The sequence below is a fragment of the Panicum virgatum genome, chromosome 9K, assembly GCF_016808335.1.
Source record: "Panicum virgatum strain AP13 chromosome 9K, P.virgatum_v5, whole genome shotgun sequence".
NCBI lineage: Eukaryota > Viridiplantae > Streptophyta > Magnoliopsida > Poales > Poaceae > Panicum > Panicum virgatum.
In genome coordinates, this window is record NC_053144.1 from 19911014 (window position 1) to 19937970 (window position 26957).

A 26957-nucleotide genomic window follows, 5' to 3' on the forward strand; every position below is an offset into this window, starting at 1 on the left:
AAATGTACCTCGGTAAAACGGCCATAACTCTTAGCTCCGATGTCCAAATTAGGTGATCTTGGACTCTATGGAAAGCTAATTCAGAGGGCTACACAACCCAACTGAATTCTTGATCCAAAACACAATGGATCAAAGCAGTATTCCACTCCAAGAGCCACCTAATTTCCGGAGAACACCGAAAAACCTTTCTTACTTCCCAATGTTGATCAACATCAACTCCAACTCTTTCTCCTTTGCAAATGTGCCAACACAACCACGTGAACAACACCATGTGCATGTGTGTTAGCATTTCACAATCATTTTCAAAGGATTTTCACTTGATCTCACCACGCCACTCGATCCTAGCTACATTGCAATGTTAGATCGCTCAAGTGGCACTAGATGACCGATATGCAAACAAGTTTGCCCCTCTTGATAGAACGGCCATCTATCCTAAATCCGGTCATGCACTTCTCTACACAACCTTTGACCGGTGAAATGAAATACTCTACAAGTCATACCTTTGCCTTGCGCATTCCATTTCATCTTTCCAAATATTGATGCCACACAAGCACCAAACTCCATCAAGCCTTTTGATCATCTTCATGAGTCAACACTTGGCTTGATCTTTCTTAAATGATATGATCCACTCCATATCATCACATGACCTCTTTGGTCCATCGATCTTGACCTTGCTCGCTCTTCACCGTTGCCTCGGTCCATCGGCGCCAAATCTTGCCCAAGCTTCACCGCCTCGCGGTCCATCGCTTCAAAGCCTTGACTTGCCCTTCTCCATTGCAACCGGTCCATCAAGCCAAGCATTGTCTTGATCTTCTCCACTTTGGTCACATGACTCCATGTCATGTCTCATATGCAATGAGCTCCTCGATCACACTATATGAGCATAGCATCAATCCCTTAGCCATTTCTCCACCATGGCACATGTTGCTCATACTAGTGTCTTTGTGTGGACTAATTTCCTGTGTATCTCAACATAAACACTTATTAGTCCACCTAAGTTGTCACTCAATTACCAAAACCAAACAAGAGCCTTTCAACTGGTCTGACCAGTGTGGCGGTGGTTGAGAGGGGATTATAAGTGGTAGTTAGTGCTTATGGTTGGAAATTATTTTGGTTATTGGTTACCTGTTAATTTTATAAATCATGCATGCATTCTCATTGCCATATGCATATGTACACGTGTAGCAGCCGTGGCAAAGGAGTTGGTGTACGAGATGGTTGCGGAGCCACAGGAGTCGCAAGGGCAAGCCCCGCAGCAGGAGGTTCGTGGGGAGCCGGCCCAAGGCCCAACTCACCCTAGTACTGAGCAGCAGTCCGAAAGCAAGCCCCGGTGCATGTCCTATTATTTTAAATTTTTACTCACTATATATGTATATATTACTTGTGCATTATGTTTCAGGAGTTGTTGAAACCTTATTTGCATGATCCCTAGTTTTTTCTGGGCCTTATACTAGTATGGATAGGTCGTTAGCACTGCCATGCTTAATAGAGCTCGATAGAAGCCGAGTGATATTTCTGTCACTCGCGAGATATAGGATGTCCTTATATTACATTATATGGTTTGCTATATTCAAGATGATATGAATAGTAATTGGAGACCGGACGGGGAAATGCTGATGATGTATAGGTATGGCAGCAGGACAGGGTTCCTGGGTGTCTTAGCCCCGTCTGAGTCGGTTAAGGTCCGTACCGTTGTTGGCCCTGCTGATCATGTTTGAATTGTACTAACCGCATGCCGGGAGTAGGAGGTAGTCGAAACCGGTAACCGAGTACTGCCTTGCTTCGAAAGTACAGGAACCCGCACCCAACTCCTAGGGTAGTCGAGTGGCCGCAGAGAAAAGGGGTTGCATATGTTTACTTTTGGTGGTCTCACATAGGGATCAGCTGACTATATGTCGTTGGGCTGGTTCCTGTAGTTCGAGGCGGGAAGGGAAATGGTTGGCATGTATAGTCCAATGGGGCAAATGCGTGCCGTGTTGGTTAGCTCCACTTTGCAAGGTTAAATCAGATCGATTCGCCGTCAATCGCTCTCGGATATGAGCACCTTGGTCACTGTATCACATCGTAGTTTATGTTGGATTGATAATGAGATTTATGGTTACGAATACCTTGTATTATTATTTATTGCTCCACCATATTTGCTATAGTTGGTTTATGCAAATGTTAGATTATGGTTAATTTACATAGAATCTGGAACTAAAATAATGAAAAGAAGGAACTACTTAGTCGTTTTTTCTGCAAAATAACCACCAGCCAAATGTCTTGCATGTCTAGATACGTGGGCTAGGTATACCCACTGGTCGGGTAAGTCTTGCTAAGTATTAGTTGCTTAGGGTTTGTTGCTACCCAAATCATTTCAGGGCACTCGGGCGTGAATTTCTGCCCCTGCTGTGTCAAATTAATCCGTCGTGACGCAAAGGGGTGGGAAGTGGTAGATCGGGATCCTTAGGCTAGGAGTTTGTTGAGTTGCACACTTGCAGGTTGAGGGTGCAACCTGTCTGTTTTGGTTGGACCGGTCCGTGGACCGGTCTGACCGGTGGCTTCGTGGGGGTCTCCATGCAGACCGGTCTGACCGGTTAGATGAACCGGTCTGACCGGTTGTGTAGTGGCTAAACACTAAAGTAGTTGTAGGTTGTTTTCTGTTTGAACTGGGCTACCCTACTGTAACATTTGTAAATTTTTGAGTTATGTAATCTTTGAAAAAATTTTGTATTTGAACTTGGTTGTAAAAAGTTGTGTTATATTATGTCGTGTTGTTGTATTTTTAAGTATTTGTCGTGCTTGTACCATCTGCGCCCCACCTTCGCGTGGGACTACCGGTATTGTTTCGATCGGGCCGTGGGTTGAGAAAGGACCGTCAAATTAAACCATTAAGCTAATGTGTCTGATGTGTTCAAATGACGGCCATTACGCTTAATTTAGAGTTTTAATTTGGCGGTTCCGTCACAGCAAAGGTGCTGGCTCGGTGGGAAGGAGAGCTCGTCGACTGGAACCGACATCTTCGGCTCACTGCAGCAAAAGCCGGTGTGACTGTCCTGACCGTAAATCTGGTGTGACGGTTTCGATCGTAAATCCGGTGTGATGGTCCTGATCGTAAATCTGGTTGTTGTATGCGGAAGGTGGTTTGCTCCGTCAAGGGCTCGCTCTCCATCCAACCATCACCTTTTGCTAACAAGGACTTCGCCTGTTCTATTCCCTGCACTTTCACTAAATAAATACTTCACGGGGGCTACTAGCGCCATTGCTACGAAGTCATATAAAGTAGAGAAATTGTAAAATTGACACAATTCTTTCCGAGTAAAACGTCTAGCACGACAGCACCCTGTTTGCATTGAAAGAGGGCAACAGCAGCAGAACTAAACTTCTGTCGTCGTCTCATTGATAATAGGGACGATCAGTCGATCAAGGGCAACTAGCACGATCAAGAGCTCAAGCAACAACAGCCTCATGCATTTGTCTCCTCAACCTCCTCTTCTCTTGCACGAGCCCTTTTTTTATTTTTTTTGAATTAAGCCTTCCGGCAAGCTTTATTGATCTGATAGGATAGTTACATCGTTTACAAGCAGTTGTCGGACAGATGCTGGGGGGTCATCTATCCAAATACAAGAATTTCTCTCTAATCTTGCTTGCCTAGCCAGCTCATGAGCTACTTGATTACTCTTCTTATGACAATGAGTGATGGAGATTGCAGCAAACTCCTCCCAGAGATGATTACACTCCTCAAAAATAGCAGCTGACGCCGTGGCTGAAAAACCACCGTCAAGCATTGTATCTACCACCTCTGAACAATCAGCTTGGATTTGCACACGAGAGCAGCCGATCTGCTGGGCCAATAGCAGGGCATCTCTCAATGCCGAGGCTTCCGCCATTGTCGCATCCAGAACATGGGAGATATAGCTGTCCGAGGCTGCTGGCACAGCAACTAGGACATCCGAGTTGGTTCACATCTTTAAGCAAGAGACCATTCCTTTTCTCCAGTTTTGACATTATTCTGTCAGATGATGGCCAATCTGTAGGGTTTCATTTCAAAATAGGCGAAAATCCACATGGACGTTATTTTCCCACGAGATTGGGATCATCAAAAATTCAAAATACTTCACTGAACACAATGAAATAAAAACAAGAAAACACAAAACGCTAAGCACATCATGTAATGTGTTTTGAATTTTCTCAATAATGTTAAGGTCGCTAACCACGCACTCCGCGTGGTCTGCTTGCCGGGGTTCGCGATTCCTATATTACCGGTGCTGGTCACGTCTCCGTAGCCAATGTGGTACTTTATTTCTTGTATACAGAAGCCAATGTGGTACATAAACATAAAGAGACTTAAAGGCTTCTAATTATACAAGACTCTACGATAAAGGACCACCACTAGGCCCGAAAATTTTCCAAGAGACGTCCGCGAGCCCAACAGGTTCTATGTAGTAGCCCATGTAGCCCAACACGAATGCCTAGTGCGTCTTCTTTATTTTTATATTTTCAAAAAAAAAATTACAGAAATATATTTTTGGTTTTAGATTTTACAGTTCTATACCCCTACCGCCCGGCAGGGGGGCGGCAGGGGGCCTGCCGCCCGGCAGAGGGGCGGTAGGGACCTATATGTAAATAAAAATAATTTTTTTGCGCAGAGGTCTTTGGCGGGTGCCTGCCGCCCCCCTGTCGGGCGGCAGGTACCTGCCGCCCAGTGGCAGGGCAGTAGGGCAGGCAAAAGTTTATTTCTTTTTTAATTTCCAAAACAGTGAAATTCTAAATTCAAATAAAAATCATAGAAAAATCATAAAAACGCAAACTAAATTTTGTTAGGTTTCATAAATCAAGATCTACAGAGGAAAAATACTCATGCATGTGAAATGTCAATTTTGCCCCTGCTAAAATTTTAGGTTGTGTTTAATCTAGTTTATTTTATATTTGTTGTTCTGTTTGTCTAAAAATCCTGAAAATTTTGTGGTAGCCTACTCTTTGCATGTGTATTCCACTGGAAAATTTTCAGATGCATAGCCTAGGTGTATGTTTGTGGATCTATTATTGTTGGATTTCCATCATAGGGCTAAATGATGGAAATTCAACAATAATAGATCCACAAATATGCACCTAGGCTATGCACCTGAAAATTTTCCAGTGGAATACACATGCAAAGAGTAGGCTACCACAAAATTTTTAGACAAACAGAACAACAGATACAAAATAAACTAGATTAAACACAACCTAAAATTTTAACAGGGGTAAAATTGACATTTCACATGCATGAGTATTTTTCCTCTTTAGATCTTGATTTAATAAACCTAACAAAATTTAGTTTGTATTTTTCTAATTTTTCTATGATTTTTAATTAAATTTAGAAGTTCACTGTTTTGGAAACTAAAAAAGAAATAAACTTTTGCCTGCCCTACCGCCCCGCCATCGGGCGGCAGGTACCTGCCGCCCGGCAGAGAGGCGGCAGGCTCCTCTAAAGATCTAAATATGATTAAAAATAAATTTTATTTACATTTAGGTCCCTACCGCCCTGCAGGAGGGTGGCAGGGGGCCGACCGCCCTGCAACCGGGCGGTAGGGGTACATAACTGTAAATTATGAAACTGAAAATATATTTCTGTAAAAAATAATTTTGAAAAATATAAAAATAAAAAAAACGCAATGCGTAGTAGCCCTCTTCATGCACGACACTGATTTTGCCTCAATCATCACGTATCGGTTTTGCCTTCAATCCTCACGAATCTGTAGCCATAGAATTTTATGTTTTTTTTCTCCCTTTGGTTCGTTGTACTGAGGCCACATGCACAATTGGCTAATCGCTGTCCACTTACAGATTCTGGCATTCAGAGTACTAGAGAAGAGCCGATCCCCGATTCAGCATTTTGCTTTTGTCAAAATGGTAGAAAGTGTACGATCCTCTACCTTATATATTCATTGATAATCATAAAGCGATTAAACCACTGATTCATACAAAAGCAAGAAAAGAAATAAATAGATAAAAAACAATTGAGAAAAGCGAAGATAAAAGAACGATTCAGTTCGGAACCAGACACCGGCAAAGCTGCAAAGTAGGCAACCGACAAGTCTTGTTAGGAAGCCTTCGGCCGGCTACATCAAGATCCAGTAAAAGAAGGGGGCATTGATGCTCCCATGTTCGACTTTGAACCAAACTACTTTTCGAAGTCCCCGGCTGGCCAGTCCAGGTCCAAACCAAGGGGGGAATTCCATTGCAAAAATGGCAAATTTCACATGGGCTTTATTTTCCATCGAATGAAGATGACCTCTCTGCCTTTTCCATGTGGTCATCTCTGCGTTCGGCAGGCTGGAGCTGGAATAGGGTGAGAGAAAAATATTGTTGGGCTGGCTGGAGCTGGTGGCTGGAGTGGTGTGAGAAGAAATTACTGTAGCGCTGGAGAGGAGAAGACTAGCCGAACGCAGTGATTGAAAGGGGATTACAACATTGGACCACAAGCTACAACTACCAATCGAGTTCCAGCCTTTTTTTTTTCTCCCTCCTGCATTTACATCCTGCAGCAAAGAAGATAAAAGCATATAAAACCTGATACAATCGTACAAGCCATATGGAAGAGATCATATGGCTAATATTTGGCGAATCCTAATATTTGACGAATCACGCATGTGATCTTTTAGTGGCTAATATTTGCTAGGAAGAGATCATATGTAGTGTTCGCTTTGCTACAGCTATTTGAATGTATAAGAACACTGCACATGAGTGAACAAGCACCAAAATCACATTCTTCAGAGCACAGATGTACAAGCTAATTTGCACCGGCGGAGGCAATGCACCATTGCACCTGATATTTAAAGTTGCTGCCATAGGAAGAGCACATTTTATACTCCGATCCCAAACATAAGTAGTTTTAGGTTTGCCCTAGGTCAAACTTGTTTAGCTTTGACCACAAATAGTTAAAATTATAAATAGTATGAATAGTTTGACAAGCCAAGGTTGATGATACTGGATTCATCATGTAAACAAATTCATGACATATTTATATTTCTTAATAAATAAATATATTTTTCAGAAATTGCTGGTAAAAGTTGCACCATGTAGACAGTATCAGTGTCCTAAACTTCTTATACTTGTGACCGGTGGGACTTGGGAGTACTAATAATTTATATATCAAAGAAAAAAGATGGAAGTACAAAGAGCAAGTACACCTCCAGCGTCAATCAGTTCCATTATTTTCAAAGGTCTACTCTAGTGTTGCAGTGGATAACAGCCTCAAATATCTTCAGCACAGAAAGATCTCGGGCAATTACAGTGCATAAACAAACTTTTTTTTTGGAATAAATCATAAACAAAGAGCAACCAGAACTCCTGAAGATCAAATATTGCCTAGCTTCTCGAAATATCAGAGTAGGTAGTTAGCATCAGTACCTGGCAACAAGCTTTGCCTCAAGTACTTGCCTTGGAATGTCTTCCTGGAAATAGACCAAAGCACCCAATTGCTTTAGCGCACTCCATAACCATGTAGAAGAAGAGTGTCTGCTATCACATTCCTTGCTTCGGAACATAATGTTTCTGCATTATTCCCTTGAATAGGTCGGTGAATAATAACCTTTACTGAACCTGAATTGAGGATGCCTTCCATTCCAGAAGGCATCAATTTCCCAGTCCCGATAAGAGTAATAGGTATCACAGGAGCACCGGTCTTTGTGGCAACACTGAATGCGCCTCGCTGAGAATAATTATAACAGCATGTCACTGCTCGGAGAAAAGTAAAAAGCATAAAATGCAGAGAAATAAGAACTACTTTGATAGAACCTAACCTTAAATACACCTAACTTGCCATCTTTACTTCGAGTCCCCTCGGGAAAGAAAAATACGGAAGCTCCTTTTCCAACCAAGTCCACACACCGTTTGAGACAATCCTACATTTACAAAACCAATGTTATGGCGAAACGTGGAGATAGTTGAAAAGTAAGATAGAGTAAGATGGAAAGAATTAGAGAAGGCTTAACTGCAAAATATAATGTATATTAATGCTAAAAATGACACTATATAAAGTTGGTTATCTGGTTTGTTTATTTGTTTCAAACCAAATGCCAAAGTGTGTTAACAAAAATGGAGCATGTTAGGCCAATTACCAAACAAATTGTCTGACGTGTCCCTCTAAATAAAACAGAGGGTCCAGAAAATATAGCTTCATAACAATTTAATCTAAATTATATCTAAAAGGGATGAATTTACTCATACCAGCTGGCTTCTGCTGTCCATACGCCGCAGAGGAATCACACCCAGGAGATACATTGCCCACCCTATAATAGGAAACATAAAGATACTGGTCTTGCTTATAAACTTGAAGCACCTCCCTAGAGTTAGAAGGGTATAGATATCCAAGAAGCTCTGATGGTTAGCAACATAGACAGCAGGGCTGCTATTTGGAGGTAGATTCTCCATTCCCTCAACCTCGAGCTTGTAGAACATGGAAATCGTCAAAGTAGCCCAAATTTTCGCAATGTAATGCTGCGCTCTTCTGCGGTACCGATCAAGTAGCAACACGAGTGGATGAACCGCAACCATAGCTACAAACAAAAAGATTGCTGCAACTGCAGTCACCAAATAGAAGCAAGCCCCTCTGACTCTTGAAGCCACTTGCAGGTCTGTCAAAATAATTTCAAGTTAGCACAAGGAAATCCAATTCTAGAATTTGGTCTCTAGCATTTATCTCCATAGACAGTTCATTTCACACAAGGTTCACAAAAGGTCGATGATTTCTACGCTCATAACTTTCCCCTTTGCCGAGGTACAAGTCGCCCCGCCCACTATTCCAATAAGCCAGATCATCACCATTTTAAAACGGTAAAAAAACATTTCGACGTATTCAGTAATTAAGCTGAATACCTGACAGCGCCTGCGTGGAATCCCCTGCTGCGGCGGCGGCCGCGCCACCGGCGACAGCATCCGAGAGCACAGCCGTATCTCTCCGACGCCGCCACCTCATCGCCAGAACCTGCGGGCTCGGGGACCGGAAGGCTACCACCGACACCCGATGCCGCGAGCTCCATGCGCGTCCCCCGCCAGCCACCGCTACGAGCCAACCAAGCGACCAACCATCCATCAATAAGATAAGATCAGCACCGAAGCTAGCGCCGGAGAGAGCCTGGCGGCTGGCGCCCGAGCAGAGTGGCGAGGCGGCAGTACCGTGGGCCGAGGAGGAGGAGGCGATGGAGATTGGCGACGCGGCGGCCGCGGCGGGCCCCGGCCGGAGGAGCGTCCCCATGGCCCGCCCGCCCGCCTCCTACTCGCTGCCGCGACCTGCGAACGGCGGGCTCGCGATCTCGCGACGGAGGCGGCCGGGGCCGGGAGAGGTGGCGCGCACGTGGCGAACGTGGAGGCGGGGTGGATCAGGCCGTGTCGCCGCGCGCGGCCTTTTCGGTGTGGGAGGGAGAGGGATGTGGGGGCCTCGCTGGAGAGGATGGGATAAAGCCGTGGGGACTCGAGCCGGGCGCGGAGGAGACGAGGGGGGATTGGGATTGGGCAGGGTGCGTGCCTGTGCGTCAGCGGACGCGTGGGCGCGCGCGGATGGGCGGCTAGATGTCCGCGCGCGGGCGCCGGCGACGGCGAGGCCGGGCCACCGGTGGGGCCGTGGCGGCGGCTGGCTAGTGGGCCCCAGCCACCAGACCAGACCCCCGGCCGGCGCTCGTGGGGCTCGGCTTGTCTGTTTTGATTTGACGTGGGCCACGTGGCACGTTGGACAAACTGGGTCGGCGTGCTAAAACGCGGCCGGAGGGGTCAACCGACCTAACTGTTTTTTATTAAGAGGAAGTAACACGGTTTCACTCGCGGAAAAATCCCCCGAATTCTGACCCATAACCGAAAGGGTCAAACCTTGCGGCGAGCACAGCGAGCGAGATTTTTTTGCCCACAAGAAAATTCGTCCCGATTGGAAATCGAACCAGCGACCTGGACTGGGAGTGCCATCAGGCAGAGCTAGCCAGTTGGCCGCCCAACCTTAGGCTGGGGTCGGCGTGCTATCGTGGTTTTCGAAGCTGCCTATTTGGAATTCTTCACCCGTGGGCGGCCGGCGTTGTCCTTCCTGTGTCCCCGGCCGGGCATGCTCGTGCTCTCTTGTTTGTGCCGGACGCGGCATAGCTCGAGCGCCAGCCGTTTTTGTTTCAACTGACGGTGTATCAGAGCAGATTGCCGGATCCGAAAAAGCTTTATCGCAGCGGTATTGCTGCTGCTGATACAGACTACAGATAAATCACCACTTCCATAGTAACAACCTGACAAACACAAGACTTGTATCAGCAGCGAAACGCCACATGGCGAACTAGTATCCACTGATTGTAGTGCAGCATCCACTCTAGCCAAAGGCGGCATTTCAGGGGGAGACACAAACTAAAACTGCACGGATATCATGAGATCGTTCTGATTCCAGAAGATCAGGCTTGTGTGGTCACTGATTACATGTGACAAAAGTACAAACTGTATGGCTAGGCAGGACACCTGGCTATGCAGGACACCTGAAACAGACAAATTACATCCCCTATGCTGTTATTATACACTAAACATAGGCGCTATTCCTACGATATGAGAAACAACAAGATTTGGAGGGAGGTGAACAAGAAACTAAAAACAGGATCAAAACAACAGCAGGACACAAAAGGAAATAATCAAATCACTGTTAGCTCCCAAGCCCACTGCAGGTCAGCCTCCGGTGTCCATCTACCGTGCCCCGGCCAGGTGACGAGCAACACCTGTGTGAGCTTTGGCTGCAAAGAGGCCAGTTAATCTGTACAGGGGGCCTCTTCGCACTTCTATGATAGTCTGCATCTTTCGATGACTTCAGTGACGGATGAATGTGTCTCCTGTGTCATCATGTTGAGCTGCAGATGAAATGTCTGCAAGAGTACACGGAGGGTAAATTATCATGTTGAGCTCAAAGCAGACACAGAAAGATATCAAATGTCTGGAGCAGCAGAAAATGGGAACACACCACAAAATCTATTAAGATGCCAAAAAAAAAGTTTTCTAGACGCAAACATCATAAGGAATAGGAGTACAATCTAAGGACATGAGAAACTATTGATTCCCCAAAATGGTAGCTTGTGTATCTTTCAAACTTTGTGCAAGACAGTTCTTGGCAGTTCAGAAATTTTGCACATACCACAAATTTCTCCAGCACAGGAACAAGAATCTTCAAGCTGTTGTTTGGAAGGCAACTGGTAATGGCTTCTCTAACCTTCATACTGTTGAAGCAAATAGACAATTCAAGTTAATCACCATGGGGTTTAAATTATAATCATAACAATTTAACAAACATTACTAAACAACGCAGATCACGAACCTTTCTGTTGAAAGAAAAGCAAGCACAAGTGCTGCATAGGCCTCTACAATCATCATTTCAGCTTCACGCGCTCCTTGCAACAAAGATTCTTCATCATCCTAACAATTACAAACAACAATTAAACAATGATTCACAAAAGCCAAAATGATATGCAGTTAAACCTTTCTAGGAATCATGTACAAATACAGCATATAGAAGAGTGATATATTGCATTGCAAACCAAGGACTAAAAGGTGTTGATTTAACTCTGAGTTTCAACTAAAGCTCTTGGCAATCTCTCTATAAACTTCTTATTACATTTCTGGTGTTCCTTTTGACAACATAACTATCAACTGATACTCATTATATAGGTAACATCAAAACAGGATACAAAATAGCAGGAATAGGAACAAAAAGGATGGTATCGTCATGAAAATTCAGTGCTTTGATGAGGGGGAACATGGCAAGGGAAAGTGATATGACCAAAACACTGTAGATCATATTAACTGAAGAATCACAACACCTAGGAATAGGTATTGTTAGAAATAGAACAACAGAGACATTAAGTGCACGGTCTATATATACAGTATGTGGTGGACTGCCAAGATAAGGGCAGCCTGTCTTGCTGATATAACATGTGCATTAGTTCTATGCCATTTGCAAGCATGCAAATCTATCTTGAAGTGAGATCCTAGCTTTGTTATGTTGTAATAACATATAAAAACTTGAGGATGAGAATTACCGGTGATATAGCTTCAGCAGTTTCCGCTGAACCTTGACTCCCTAAGAATATTGAACAGAGCAGGGGAATGACATCCCTCTGTACCTCTTCGCTATCTGGATTTTGAGATGTGTTGACAGCAACACGGGCATTCGCAAGCCGTATCCTGTAGCCAGGTACATTTAGACATACAGATATTGACTAGAGTAAGTATAGAAATGCGCCTGATCCAAGAAACAGGCAAAACACAGGCAAAACAGTAATATGGACATGAATGAAGCAAATGGAACAGAGGCTAGAAAAGGCACTACCTACCTATTAAGGCTATCTTTCTCCACAAGGTTGACAAGCAGTCCCAATATAGCAACCAGAAAATCAAGTTCATGGTCTCGCAATTGCTTAGTTTGGAGTTGTTGTGCCTTGCTGTTCTGGGAAGACGACAGGTTTTGATAATTGACATCTTGACCAGAGGACACTCTTTCTTTCAGTTGATTGTTCTTGTTCATGGAAAAATCAAATGACGGGAAATGCTTAATGATCAAGGAGGCCATGGTATTAATTCCACCACAAGACGCGATCTGTTCGCAACCATATGGGTTGTCATTTGCCAAGTTCATAAGAACCTGCCATAAAATTAATGGAAGTTGTCAGATACATCTTATTGCAAACATATAAAAACAAATACCTCTCGCTAGTATGCCACCAGCCTACTGCAAAAGATGTCTGTTTGGTAAAGTTCCGCAAACTGTCAGCTGATCAAAACTCTAACAACGACCAAAAATAACAAGACAGGCTAAAACTAATGTGTAAGAATATTGTTGCAAGACAGGCTAAAACATGTACAGTTAAGCTTGGATCTACAACAAAAATAAAGCCCCTCACTTAAATATAATCTCAAAAAGATTTAGGATGCTAAAATATTAAAACATCTCAGGCGGTATATAAGCTTACTAAAGCTTGAAGGGCACTCATAAGCAAACAAGCTAGGGAAGATAGGTTACTTTTTCCATACAAACGAGACGTATCTTATCTACTAAGCATTTATGCAACTCTATCAGCAGCTCAGTATCCTGCCTAGTATGAAAATTACAACTTTAACCACAATATCAAACATTAAATCATCAAGTATCAACAGTTTGGTAGGTGCTGAGCCAGTGGCAGCATGTCGTAATAATGCACCATACTGCACAAATGTTAGTATTAACCTCACCTGTTGCTCAAGCATAGATAGCATCCCACAAACAACTAATATCTGTCAGGAATGGTGAACGATTTGTGGTGGATGTGAATACATAGAATAAAAATGATAAATGCCTGACAAATCGTGCAGAAAAACCTCAGCAATTGGCAGCCATCAAAAGGATAAACAACTTCAACATCTTTTTACCAAAAATTAAGTAATGCCAGACAACAAAGAATATAGCTAAACCAAGACAAGAAAAACTGAACAGAAACATGATTAATTACCTTAACGGATGCCAAAAGGCAATCTTCCAAAAGACTGGACTCATCTTCAGCCTTGGAATCAAATGTTGTACCTGAATGATAAATATCTTCAGGATGACATGATTCAGGACTTACAATTGCTGCAGTCCCACAATCGTTGAGCACTTCTCCATTAGCTCGTTTTGCTCGCTTCTGTGGTGATTTCCTTTTCGGACCAAACAAATCCCAATTTGAAGGTTCTTGATCAACATCATCAAATGCAAACGGATCATCACCACTATTGCCCAAATCTGTATCCATACTTTCAGATAGACGGCGCTTTTTTGCCATTTCTCTGGAGTTCCTACCAGAAGTTTGTGCTCTTATAGAAATCCAACCAGTTGAGCCTCTGATTGGATTAGCTTTAGAACGATCCTTTCTTACATTGAGCTTCAAACCAACACCGTTGCTGTGTTTCTCGACAAATGATTCACTTGATGCCCCATTGCTCGAAATTGAGGGAGAACAATCTAGCATCCTTTGTGACTCACAGACATCACTACTAGAAGAGATAATAATATGAGAAACTTCAGATTTGGAGGACAAGCAATTTTTGCGCCTTGGATTCAGCAAAAGGCCTTTTTCTGCTGGGTTCTTGCACTTGCCATGATGATTCAATAAATTTGCACCTCTACTGTCTGCTGCACAATGCAATGAAGAAAATGTAAGTATGCTAAAACTTTTGAAGGGAACAAATATTTTTTACCATGACACAGAAAGATAACAGCACAGTTTATCCACACCACTGGTGTGCCAGATAGCTTAACTACTGTACTGAAATTGAAACATAAAAGGGCGAATATCGATATTCAGGATAACATAGCAAAGAAAATATAAATATACAAAGAAATGGTCAAATGGTACCTTTATTACCAGAGCAGCCCCCATTGGGTACTTTTCTGGAAACAGTGGAACTGTTCTGAAGGAGAGAAAGAGCTGCAGCAAAGGATATTACGTCATATTTAATTATCAAAGGGTGCAACAGGCTTTTCATTTAAGTGTAAGTAGTAATATTAAATCATTATAACCACGTACCTGATAGTAATTCAATAGTATTGAGAACAACACCAATAAAAGGAAGTGAGGAGCCCTTAGGGCTCAATTTACGACTCATGCGGAGCAAATGGGTCTGGAACAGGGGGGAAAATATGAGTTAAGAGCTTAAGACACTTTGTACAGGAATAATAAAAGTTAGCAGCAGTACATGGTAACACTATTACTGCAGATAAGCACAAAAAATTAGAAAACATTGTTGACAAGTAAGAAGGAAATTGAACAAAAAGGATTCAGAAAATTACCTTGTTATTGTCGCTTAGAAATGTGGCATTCTCCAAAATTTTAAAACATTTCAAGAGGAGTGCAGCACTTTGCAAAGGTGTTCCTTCCTTTAGCTCCACAGCCGTAGTGGAGGTCTCCTTTACAAGTCTCTGATAGACAAGGTTAGCCATAAGTCACAGATTATTATTGCAGTCACTTAGCACAAATGCATGATACAAGTAACATGTATTATGTAAATATGGGGACAAACGAATTGATTGTCACCCTAAGGATAAAATATGAAAATACTAAAGAAAGTCAGTATTAGAGTTCTGGAATGTCCAGGCAAGGCGAATATCAACGGAATTGTAACACTCAATAGCATTAGAAAAAAAAACATTTGATGACTCTTTTGGACGCGATTCGCATTAAGTATATATCATCTTGAGAGCATATCAGACAGGAAGTTTAAATTTCAAGGCATATTACTCGATTGTTTCTCCAAAGTCCAAACTTCCATAGTCCAAAATGATACTTCTACTCACAGACTCACAGTAAGACAAGGTTCAAGTAATCTCTGTGCTGAATCTAAAACATTTCAACCAAATCAATTTTCACATCATGACACTGTGTTGCAACATGTTTTCAGGTGCCGAAAATAATCTTCTTTTGAATTGCGGCTCTAAGCATATTGAAGCCGGAAAACAAAGTTCCAAAGTTCATAATCCTTTGCCATAGCAAAACAAATAGTGCCAAATTAATAGTTTTGTCTAAACCTGTTAAAGAACAAAAAGGTACCACAAAAATGAGGTCTTACCTCCAGTTCTGAATGGCAATTCACCATAACATTAAAGATATTATCAAGACCACCTGACTGCCTTAACGTTTCTTTGAAATTTCCCCCAATTCTGGTCACCATGTCAGATGTCTCTGAAAAAAATGTTATAACACTTCAGTGTAATGATAGCAACATTGCTACTAGTGCAGGTTTGTTCAATGAACAGATGCACATTGCACCCTGTTAGAGTATATTAGGCAACTCCAGATATGGTAGTTTAGGATTGATGTAATCCCGTGATAGCCTTCCTTATCTCTAGGGGGAGGTGTCTTGCCCTCCAAGCCTTGTACTCCTATATATACCGCCCAAGGGGCTCGTTGCAATACAATCGACCGCATTATACGCATCATATCTTTCCTACATGGCATCAGACGTCTAGGTTTTAGATCCTAACCTAGCCGCCGCCGCTTCCGCTGCCGTCGCGCCGCCCCCGGGGAGATCGGTCTCCGCTGGGGGCAGCGCCCTCCTAGGATGCGCCGCGGATCCCTCTGATCCGCGCCGCCGTCCACAAGCAGCAGGAGGGCTGTCCTCTACCGTCGCCGTGGCCGCGTCGCTCGTCGGCATCGCCATGGCCCCGCCTTGGGCCGCCGCCGCCTCTGCGTCGTCGTCCCCGGCCCCGCTCACGGCTTCCCCGCCCCTTCCGCGTCTCAGGCCAGCCCCCCTCCCAGCGCCGCCGCCGCCGCCGCCGCACGACAGCGCGCGTGCGCGGCTGCCGAGGGGGGGAGCCCCTCCCAGTGCTGCCGCACGGCCTGCGCACCGCGCGCGTGTGCGGCTGGAGGGGAGGAGCCAAGACCGCGCCATCGGGCGGACGGGCCGCCGCGTCGTGGGCTCCGCCCCACCGCCCTTCCCTCGCCGGCTACCTCCCCTGCGCCATCGGCCGCCGCCCTTCCTCCCCCAGCGCCGCCTCTGCTTCTCGAGAAGACGCGGCTGCGGGGGCGGATCTTGGCCTGACGATCGGAGGAGAGCCGCTCGGGTTTTCCAATCTCCTCTGTTTTCTCTGTCCCGTGTTGACCACGCGGGGAAGAGACAAGGAGGAGAGAGGAATTCGCTACGGCACCCGAGATTGTACTCGGAAGTCACCCTGCTGCTGCTGTGTGTTTTTCTTAGGTTTTTCCCGATTCGTTATCGGGTTTGCGTCGCCCTGCCGTTCGTCTTCGATCCATCGTCGACCCTCCCAAAGGACGAGGTTGTTGTTGCGCCCTCCAGGCTGCAGCAACGACGTTCGTGATCAAGCCACCCTACCGGTGTCATCGCCTTTTCAGGCGGTGGCGCCACTCGCCGCCGGTCTTCGTCAAGCAGGCGCTCGATCCACCTCCGCGCCTCCAGCCGTTCTCGCGCGGACATCGCCGCCGATGTTCCTGAAGGAAGACGTCGTCGCCACCCCTGATCTGAGCGCGATACTTGCTGCAACCTGCACCGTCGCCACCCCTGTCCTGAGCGTGACCTAAGTCGCAAACCGCGCCGTCTACCTTCGTCATCCGCCGCACCGTCCTGCTGCTGTCTTCGGCAAGAAGCTACTGAGTTTACAGTCAAAGCTTTCGCACCGGCGCCCCCTCCACGGCTTCGACCACGTCCACCTCGACTTCGGCTACTACGGCACTAAAGGGCTATCATCTGCATGAGTCTCCAGTCAAAGCTTTCGCACCGGCATTCCGACTGCAGGGGGGATACATCTCCATTGTTCTCCAGTGTGACCGTTCGTGTTGCTACCGCTACGACTGCGGGGGGATGTTAGAGTATATTAGGCAACTCCAGATATGGTAGTTTAGGATTGATGTAATCCCGTGATAGGCTTCCTTATTTCTAGGGGAGGTGTCTTGCCCTCCAAGCCTTGTACTCCTATATATACCGCCCAAGGGGCTCATTGCAATACAATCGACCGCATTATACGCATCCTACCTTTCCTACAACCCCCCCCCCCAAATTCTTAAGGAAAAGTTCAATTTACTCCCTTCAAGTGTAGCCAAAGTCTGAATAACCCCCTAAATTATAAATTGGTTCAATTTACCCCCTAAACTGTGCAATTTAGTTCATTTTACCCCATAATACAATTTGTCTTTTTTCTTTCTCCATACACAAGTTGAATTTTAATTCAAATTTTGCAGGGTAGTAGTGAACATCACAATGCATATTTTCATCATTATTTTTCATATAATTTGAACTCCAATGATTAATTTACTATTAAATATCCTAACCTATCAAACTAATGATAAAAAATTATGATATATTTTTTCTAGGATGTGTTATGATGTATACTATCATCTTGTAAAATTTCAAGTTAAAACTTTATCCCACTACTAGAAACCGGATCCAGACTTTGGCTATAGTTCAGGGGAGTAATTTAGAATTTTTCTGATTCTAAATAAGCCACCAAACAAAAGACAGTGGTGAAACAAGAGCCAGACAAAAGCATTCATGTAATAATGTAAACATAAGTTACTTATTATTATTTGATTTAGTTGTTTTGATCAATAAAATAACAGACCTAAAGGGATAAAGAACTTACCCTCTAATCCAACAGCAGACAAGCAAGCCTTTTCCATTGTCAACAAAGCGAGCCACTTCGAACACAATTCTGGCCTTGCTGTTCTCCTGCCATCCCTGTCTAGTGGCTTGATCTCTTTGCAGCTTAAGAGGATTTCTTCAACTTTGGAAAGGATGTCCTCCGAACTAGAGTCAGCATCTTTATTTGCACCATTAAGCATTTGAAATTTACTGATTCCAAGAAGTTTGGAACCTATTGATGGCGCTTTGGCATCAACAACATTCACCGGAGGGTTTAACAATTTAAGAAGGAAATGAACACAAGTTTCTGAATCCAGCAAATTATTGTCTTGGACCTGAGGAAAGAGGGAACAAGAATAAGCAGAATTCATACTGATGCGAATATTCAGCAAAAATATCATTACCTCAGTTCTTTATTACATGACATTCTAGAATCCTTGCCATCAAATATCTAAAAGTTGACCAGTTGACCATTTATATGGTTAGATGTATATAGATTTGCTAAATGAAAATACCATTACCTTTTTTGTTACAATGCTTCCATAAAGTTATAATTTTATTATAGTACCTTAAAATAAAGTTATAACAATAATGGCCAAAGTTGCATTTCAAAGACCATGAAAAGTCAAAATGTCCAGTGAAAAATGAAAATTACCGGAAGTAACGAAAGAGAACTCCTCAAGGGTAATTAAATTTTACATCTTTTAAAACAGGACACACAGTCATATTGGTCAAACTAATGAAAAAGATAAATACCAACTCTGCCTGAGATTTACTTCCACATAAATTCCAGTTACTAGAAATTATTGAGATTAAAAGCATGTTATTTCTTGACTGATATTCTCATATGACATGTCAGTCTTTGTAATGAGAAATCAAGTGGCTGCTTCTAAGAGAAACACAGCAGAAAGAAATAGCTTTTCCACCTTGTTAATAGCTCAGTGACTTAAGAGATAGCAGACATATTTAATATGCATAACAAATTGGAACGCAGCATGCAGGGAAGCATGTAGACTGAGATTACGAGGTACTCACATCGCTTGCCAAAACAAATAAAAGAGCTCCTGTAGCAATAGCGCAGGGAGGATCATCAATGTCCAGAACCAAAATAGCATCGATAATTTGCTGTAGCAATCTACAGAATATAACCAAAAAAAAAGGAAGGCAATAAGTAATAAAATGGAAAATGGTGTAAAAACTCCATAATGATGAAATCTAGTACTGTGTTTGTTGAACAGTGATATTAATTTAGCCGAGCATCTTTAGCACTGGGCAAGTTGTGAACTTCATGATTACCTAACTATTTCTATGGTCTTTTGAGAGACTATGAACTGCCATTTGACCTTGCTAGAGAAATTGAAGATCAATTCAGACAGTAAAATAGATACCCTGCAGCTCTTATGCAAACCAAGGAATTATGTCTTTAACTAAAAGTGCCGTGTACAGCATCAGTGTTGATCCAATGTTGAGGATAAGAGTAAAATACTGATTTCCAGCTCTGATTACATTTCAGTTTACAAAACAATTGGCATTCCTGTTGAATCAAAACGACTGGAAACCTGCCTAATTACCAAAAGTCACCCAAAATAGTCATAGACGATTACGGAGGAACATTTAGCTACACTTCAATAGTTTGTGTTTCTGCCAAACACCATACTGTAGATAAATGCAATGATGCTTGAGCTGAGCAGAGATAATTCAAACAACAAATATCAGTTTCTAGGCAATTGTAGTCACCAGCCATGGTACTGCTTCTGGAACCATGCAAGATAGGATGTTCAGCTAAATAAGAGACCAAACTGCTAGAAATGTTCCTAGGCAGCTCAAATGCATACTTAAACCCATTGGTATTAAACACGATGAAGTGATCCTCAGGCTTGTTATGCACCAACAGAGAGTATACAACGTAAGAGGAATAACAGCTCGTATATTCAAGCAATCGAACAGGAAATCATTGAGCCGTAACACCATTTCTGTGTCAAGTGAGGAATTAGCCGTATACCGCGAAACCAAGTAAACAAAGGAAGCTCGTGGTCCAAAGGCAGAAAGGTGGTTCCTTTCTCGAAAGAAACCCTAATCTTGAGCCCTAATCGTACGACAACACCATTATGGTTAACGATTTTAAGGTCAAGATTGCCAAGAATGACGAGCAAGAAACTAATTGCTGTTCTTTGCAGAGCGGAAAGGAAAAGAGACGCCTTTGGCGCACTCACCCCTGGACCCGGAGCACGCGGCGGCGCTCGGCGGAGGCGCAGATCCCGAGCAGCGAAAGCAGGCTGGCCCGTCGCGTCCGCCTCTGTGCGGCGGGGCGGAGGCCGTCGAGCGCGAACGTGACCTCGTCCACGCTCTCCATCATCTCCCCGTACTCCTCCGCCTCCATCAGCGTAGCCGACGGCGCCACCGCGGGGGGTTCCGCGACCGCGAGCTCCCACCCTCCTCTTCTTGCCCCGCCCCGCCCGCGCCGCCTCGCCTCCTGCCGGGGCTGCGGCGGCGGCGGGGGCGGGTCCTCGTCGAATTCCCACATCGAGGAGGACTCCTGCGACGGCGGGAGCGGGAGCGGCTGCGAGGCCGACGACCCCAGCACGTCGTCGTCGGCGTCGAAGTCGAACGCGTCCTGCGAGGACGAGACCCCGCCCCCGCCGTCGGAGAAGGAGCGGGATCTGCGCCCGTACGTGCGCACGATCATGGCGCCCGCACCGTCGTCGATGCGCTGCGCCTGCGCGTGCACGGCGAGGAGGGAGGGAGGGAGATTTGGGTGTGGTGTGGGTTTGGGTTCCGTCCGGGGGGCGTTTGCTTGGCGTTGCGGCTGATGCGGATTTGGGAATTGCGAGGTGGGGAGGGCAGACGCAGCCTGCTTGGCCTTGGGGAATTGGGGGAGCTCGGCTCCGGCTCCGGCTCGCGGAGGATTGTCGCTGATGGGTGGGGCCCTCGCGATGTGTTTGGTTGGGTTTGTCCGTTTCAGCCGGTTTCGGCCGCTTTCGCCTCGGGTTGTTGGCCGCACAGGATGGCGGTGGCCGCAAGGCGGGTTTCCAGCCGTCAGATCTCCGGTGCTGATGTTAGCATCAAGCCAACGGTAAACCACGAAAAGATTACGATTTTTTTTTACTTTCTCTGATTTTTTCTAGAGCTTGTGAGCATATCTTGTTTCAAAAATTCTTTGGAGCAGTTTCATGGGTTAAATACTTAATGAAAGCCGTATTAACTTTATTAGATACTCCTGATATGGGTTAAAAACTTTAATGGGAGTAAAAAAATTATAGTTTCCAATAAGATAAAGTCCATCCCTATTCATATGTGAAATGGTTAAAAAGAAACGAAATACTGTCATATGATCTGAATCAAAGCTTGACTTGATCAAGGCCCCCTTTGGCATAATTTTTTTGAAATAATTTCACCGATGGCTACACCTAAAACTGGGGAAACAAAAAGCATTTTGTAAACGGCTTCGTGCGTAAAGTATCTCGTGAAACTGTAGACAACTTGCACTACCAGGAGGAGCTAAAAAATGCTAGTTTCATCAGCTTCATCTTTTTTATCTACTCTCTACGTTCTAAATTATAGATTGTTTGACTTTTTTTAATCTCAAGTTTGATCACTTGTCTTACTCAAAAATTTGTGCAAAATATCATTTCTTTTGTCGTGGCTTACTTTATCAATACAAATTCTTCAAGAATAATTTAAAATTGACTATGTTTGTACAAATTGTTTTAAATAAGACGAGTGGTCAAACTTGAGGTTCAAAAAGACGATCTATAATTTGAAATGGATGGAGTATTTATGAAGAATAGTAATAAGCGGTTTCGTCAAATATTTTTCCAAAACAGATTCAGTTTCATCAGAGAAAACGCAGCGGAGAAGCTGAAGCCATATGTTTTTCTCCTTGCCCTAGCAATTGGTAGCAGGTTTGCCCCGCCTTTGGGGCCCGCGGGGCTCAATCCTCGATTCGAGAGGGCATTTCAAACTCTTCATCCTGTTCGGCAGGCTGTGGCTGGTTGCTAGTGCTGATTTGTTGTGAGTTTAGTGTGAGAAAAAAACAAGAGGGAGAGAGAACTGCAGCTGTTGCTCTGGAGCTCATGTCAATTGCATCTCCGTCACCCGCCGTGCAATTTTTTTGAACTTGTGTCGCGGATCCATAGAACCGGTTCATGAGCAGCGCCAGGGAGCGGTTCGCCGTAGCATGCCATCGGCGTGTGCTGCCGGCGGTCAGGCTCAGACGGCGTGAATAAAGTACTCTGTTTTGCCACGTCATCAAACAGGCGAAGCGCCCACAGATTTGCTACCTGGTCTGCTGGTTTGAGACTTTCCCTTTCCAGGACTCTAGGTACTGTACTAGGCCTTCAATTTCTGTATGCACATGTACTGAATTGCATATTTTCGAACATTCGGCATTTCGACCCTTCGTACTGTGCTAGGAGCACTTGACAAAAAATAATTTGCTGGGTAAGAAATTCCTCAAGAACTCGAAGGAACAGAAGACGTGCCATGTCCCCAAGAAAGAAAGGGAAACAAATCTGAAGTTGCTCAAAGGCAATCGCCTGATTTAATTTTGGCAGCCAAATAGTAACCTCTTATTACCAGTAATAATCTATGACCAAAGCAGAGCAAAAGGCTAGAGTTACAGTCCACTGCAAAAACCATCACGGTCAGGAGCAGAATATACTAGTATTGTACACGTGTACACACTTGTGTTCTCGGCCCTCTTGACGCGGCGGCATCACACTGTCTGAGATCAACTAGCGAACTTGTCCTAGGGGTGGAATTAAAAAAAGAAAAAACTGCCGCCGGCTGCCGGCGCCGGCCATGGTGATGCAGCACATCGATCGATCATGCCAGGCCGACGAGCTTCTCGCTGATCTCCCAGAGCTTCTTGGCCTTGTCGGCGTCGCTGGCCTCCTCGGAGAGCTGGTTCTCGAAGGACGCCGAGTTCTTGTTCCAGCTCCAGTAGACGCCGGACTTGGTGAGGCTGGGGTCGCTCACAACCTGCGCCAGCCGCTTCCCGGCCTCCTCCTCGGAGACGTACCCCTTGGTGATGTACTTCTGGAACGGCGGGAACAGCAGCCGGAACAGCGGGATGTGCTCCCGGAACAGCCCCGTGGTGGCGATGCACCCCGGGTAGAGCGACGCGAAGGTCACGCCCGTCTCCTCGTGGTACCGCCGGTGGAACTCCTGCATCGTCAGCATGTTGCACACCTTGCTGTCCTTGTACGCCTTGGCGCCGTCGAACTCCCCGCCGTCGATCATCACCGAGCTGCCCACGCCGTTCAGGCCGCCGGCGAGCCCGCGCAGGTCGCCCAGGTTCGCCTTCGGCGGCACGTTCCCGGCCAGCGTGTTCGTGTTCCCTGCTCGATCGATGACGACCATTCAATTGTCGGGCGTCCAAGAAAAAAAAAAGAGGAATGATCGCCGCCGTCGTGGCCGGAGGATCGCTCGCCACGTACCGGTGATGGAGCCGACGATGATGAGGCGCTTGGAGGGGTAGTCGGAGGACTGAAGGTCGCTGAGGAGCTCACGGGCGAGGAGGAAGTGGCCGAGGTGGTTGACGCCGACGCTCATCTCGAAGCCGTCGGCGGTGTAGGACGGCTCCTTGGCGGTGGGCTGGTACACGGCGGCGTTGCACACCACCACGTCGATGGGCATCTCCAGCTGCCGCACGTTCTTCACGAACTGGCGGACGCTGTCCAGGGAGGCCAGGTCCAGGTGCACGATGGTGTAGCTGCCCTTGTCCATGCCAGCCGCCGTGGCCGCGCGCGACGCCTTGAGGAAGTCGCGGCACGCCATGATGACGTGCCACTTGCCGGTCTCCGCCAGGGCCTTCGCCGTGGCCAGGCCGAGGCCCGACGACGCGCCGGTGATGACTGCGGTGCCCTTGCGGAGGGTCTTCTTGCCCGACGGCGACGCGGGGGTCACCGACGGGGAGGACACCGCCGCCGTCTGCGCGCGGATGGCCACCGACGTGCTCACCCTCTGCAGGTGTTGTGTGCACATTTCAGTTACATTACAGGCATCATATCGTGAGTTATATTAGTGACGGAGTCGGAGACAACTGACAGAAATGCACGAGGAATAGCAAACATGTAGACTACTAGTTCTGAAGCCAAATATGGCCACACTGGCATCGCTCACAAGACTGGTTGTGAATTGGTGTTTGGTGATAACTAGACAGCTTTTCTAAATCTCAAATTTGAGCACAAGTGGCAAGGTGACAGTTACACAGCTCTTCTGCATCTAGTCAATCGAACAGTAACAATCTTGCGAGTTCTCTATATGACGAGGAACAGCAGCAATCGAACAGCTGGACTCGGAGACAGCAGTAGAGCACTGCCCGGTTACGAGTTCAAAGATTACCAGTTTCTTCCAGTGGCCATTACGGGCAACGGCAATCTACGGAGTACTTTGACAAGGATATACCTGTGAATTAGGCATACGTGGCCTCACTGACAGTGGACACAGACAAGCAGTAACTAGTAGCTGAGCACATTCGCGTCCAAGGGAGGAGTTGAATTGAAGCTCGCTGAAACGGAGGGACTTGAGAACAGAATCAACAGATAACAGAGCAGCAGAAGCAGCCCCGAACTTTAATTATACCTTGGCGCGCTGGCCCAGAGCGCTGGTCTCCAGCTTGAGGCCATCCGCGAGACGAACACCCAGGAACGCCGAGTCCTTCACCGACCCCTGCACGCCGCACCAGCATTTGCAACCGCAGTCAGCGCCACCGGAGCACGCAACAACAGTTCGCTCACCGCAGCCGCGGCCGGGGTGCTCGCCGGCCGGGCGAAACGAGAACGCACAGAGAAAAAGCTCCCACGGCTCACCTCCTTGCGCGCGGAGAGGGCCGAGGGGAGGAAGGACGTCGCCGCCTGGAGAGCCATGGCCGACCGGGGCGAAGGCAAGTGCGAGATTATCACGGACTGGGGGTTCTTCGGCGGGGAGAAGATGGGAAAGCGAGGCGCGGCGGCGGGGATGTTTCTTATTCGCGGCCGGAGGCGGTGGCGATAACAGGATAGGGGTGCGTGGTGGGGTTCGGCCACGCAGCGCCGAGCTGGCACCGGCCCGGCCAATGGGAGGGCGGCGGCGGGATTCCCGTCGCTGTTCGCCGCAGCGATCGGGACGGTTCTGGAGCGTGAGTTGTTGGTGGATGGGCGGGGCTTCTCGGGTCTCGCGGCGGCAGGACCAGTCGCCGAGTCGATCGAGAGAGACACTCTGGCCGCGTTTGGCCAGGGGCGAATTTTTTTTTTTATCTTTGACCACTAATTTAGAGTATTAAATGAAGTCTAATTATAAAACCGGACTCCTGGTAAATTCGCGAGACCAATCTAATAAGATCTTTGACTGCACAATTAAAAGATGGTACTGTAGCATCACTGTAGCCAATCATGGGTTAATTACCGTCATTAGATTCGTCTCGAAAAGTTACACCCATCCGTAAAAAGGTTTCGCAAATAAACTTCGTTTGGTACTCCATGCATGCATTCGTCTTTTTGTGAAAAAAATTTCGCGGTGTCAACCAAACACAGCCTGTCGCTGCAATCAGCCAACAGGATTTTTCTCTCATACTAAATCAGCACCAGTCAGCAGCCACCAACTAGCCAGCAGTATTTTTCTCTCACAACAAATCAGCACCATTCACCAACAATAGCACAGCGAACAGAGTGAGAGAGAGAGTTACAGGCTCCGGATCTCTGGCCGTGTTTGGTTTGGGCTGGAAAAAAATTCGCAAAAACTTTTTTCACATTTGACCACTAATTTAAAGTATTAAATAAAGTCTAATTACAAAACCACCTGCAGGATCTCTGGTAAATTCACGAGACCAATCTAATGAGGCCTTTGACCGCATGATTAGAGGATGATTACTGTAGCATCACTGTAACAATCATCGATTAATTACTGTCATTAGATTCGTCGCGAAAAGTTACACCCATCTCTAAAAAAGTTTTAAAAATAGACTTCGTTTAGTACTCTATGCATGTGAGATCCTTTTTTCGAAAAACTTGTGCGGAAAAATTCGTGTAGTAACCAAACACGGCCTCTATTTTTCTTTCTGTGAACGTACTCGGGGCTCGGTTTTTGGACGAGGCCTCCCCTCGCGTGAATCTCTCGTGATTGACGCGAGTTTGGGGCCAGCTCTAGACTAGTTCCCCAAATATGTGTGCTCAAGAGTGTACTTCCAGTAACTAAATAACACTATCAACATGTTACATAGGAGTACTTCTATGACGCTTCTTCTCCATTAGCAGTTACCAATCAACTTCTGTGACTTTAGCAGTCCAGAGGCATAAGCAAACAGATGCAAGTTGAGGAGGTACACCACCATTGCGATAAAAAACGAACCCAAGAGCGCAGCCCGCTGATGGACACTCACCGTTGTCAGCTCCGCTGAAGATCGATGTTAGCTTAGTGAACAGAACGCAACAGTAATTTATCACCGATTTTGAAGAAAATCATAGCTGATACTGATAAACAGGCCTGGCTCCGCCCTTGTGAAGCATGGAGCCGCTGCAACTCGCGTTGGATCGTTCAAAGTTTCTGATTCCACGGTTAACGCAATCCAACTCGATCCCGGAATAGTTCTGCGGAGTGTATAGTTGCCCAACTGGGCCGAGCCCGACGGGCTAGCACGGGCCCGGTCCAAAAAATCACGGCCCTAACCCGGTCCGGCCCGTGACCCCGCGGGCCCGATCCGTGCCCGTGCCAGAGGCCGGGCCGTGCCTGGGCCGCGATCGTGGCCCGCAACAATAGCACGGGCACGGCTCGGCTAAGGGCCCAGCACGGAAGGCACGGCCTCAGCCCGTTAGGCCTCCTCACTTCTTCACGCCGCCGCCGCTCACATCCTCCTGCCGCGCGCCCCCTTCACGCGCCACCGCCGCTCCGCACACCTGCCCTGCGGC

The 26957-nt window shown here is 46.1% G+C and overlaps 3 protein-coding genes across 5 annotated transcripts; all 3 read right to left on the reverse strand.

The window, feature by feature from the left end:
• Positions 1-5881: 5881 nt before the first annotated feature.
• LOC120650640 (1-acyl-sn-glycerol-3-phosphate acyltransferase BAT2, chloroplastic-like) lies at positions 5882-9496 on the reverse strand. Of its 2 annotated transcripts, XR_005665730.1 has the most exons (6): positions 9139-9488; positions 8839-9024; positions 8191-8597; positions 7764-7865; positions 7372-7672; positions 5882-6500 (listed from the first exon to the last, which is right to left on the reverse strand). XR_005665730.1 is itself a non-coding variant. In XM_039927818.1 (5 exons), the coding sequence occupies exons 1-5, from the start codon at positions 9215-9217 to the stop codon at positions 7445-7447; spliced, it is 1002 nt and encodes a 333-aa protein (XP_039783752.1). In that variant the 5' UTR covers positions 9218-9496; the 3' UTR covers positions 6964-7444. The 2 variants fall into 2 exon arrangements, 1 of the variants encoding a protein (XP_039783752.1); XM_039927818.1 differs by lacking the exon at positions 5882-6500 and having other exon boundaries at positions 6964-7672; positions 9139-9496.
• Positions 9497-10339: 843 nt separating this feature from the next.
• Positions 10340-20902, reverse strand: LOC120650641 (wings apart-like protein 1). 2 transcript variants are annotated; one of them, XM_039927819.1, is made up of 13 exons: positions 20286-20902; positions 19108-19207; positions 18074-18407; positions 15547-15659; positions 14771-14899; positions 14508-14601; positions 14337-14408; positions 13455-14113; positions 12303-12610; positions 12009-12153; positions 11288-11385; positions 11108-11189; positions 10340-10841 (listed from the first exon to the last, which is right to left on the reverse strand). In XM_039927819.1, the coding sequence occupies exons 1-13, from the start codon at positions 20756-20758 to the stop codon at positions 10758-10760; spliced, it is 2691 nt and encodes an 896-aa protein (XP_039783753.1). In that variant the 5' UTR covers positions 20759-20902; the 3' UTR covers positions 10340-10757. The 2 variants fall into 2 exon arrangements, with proteins under 2 accessions (XP_039783753.1, XP_039783754.1); XM_039927820.1 differs by having other exon boundaries at positions 13455-14110; positions 20286-20842.
• A 1687-nt stretch (positions 20903-22589) lies between these two features.
• On the reverse strand, positions 22590-25063 carry LOC120650643 (protochlorophyllide reductase B, chloroplastic). The gene is made up of 4 exons (XM_039927821.1): positions 24885-25063; positions 24658-24744; positions 23511-24036; positions 22590-23411 (listed from the first exon to the last, which is right to left on the reverse strand). Exons 1-4 carry the CDS (start codon positions 24939-24941, stop codon positions 22897-22899), a joined length of 1185 nt encoding a protein of 394 aa, XP_039783755.1. The 5' UTR covers positions 24942-25063; the 3' UTR covers positions 22590-22896.
• Between the last annotated feature and the right edge of the window lie 1894 nt (positions 25064-26957).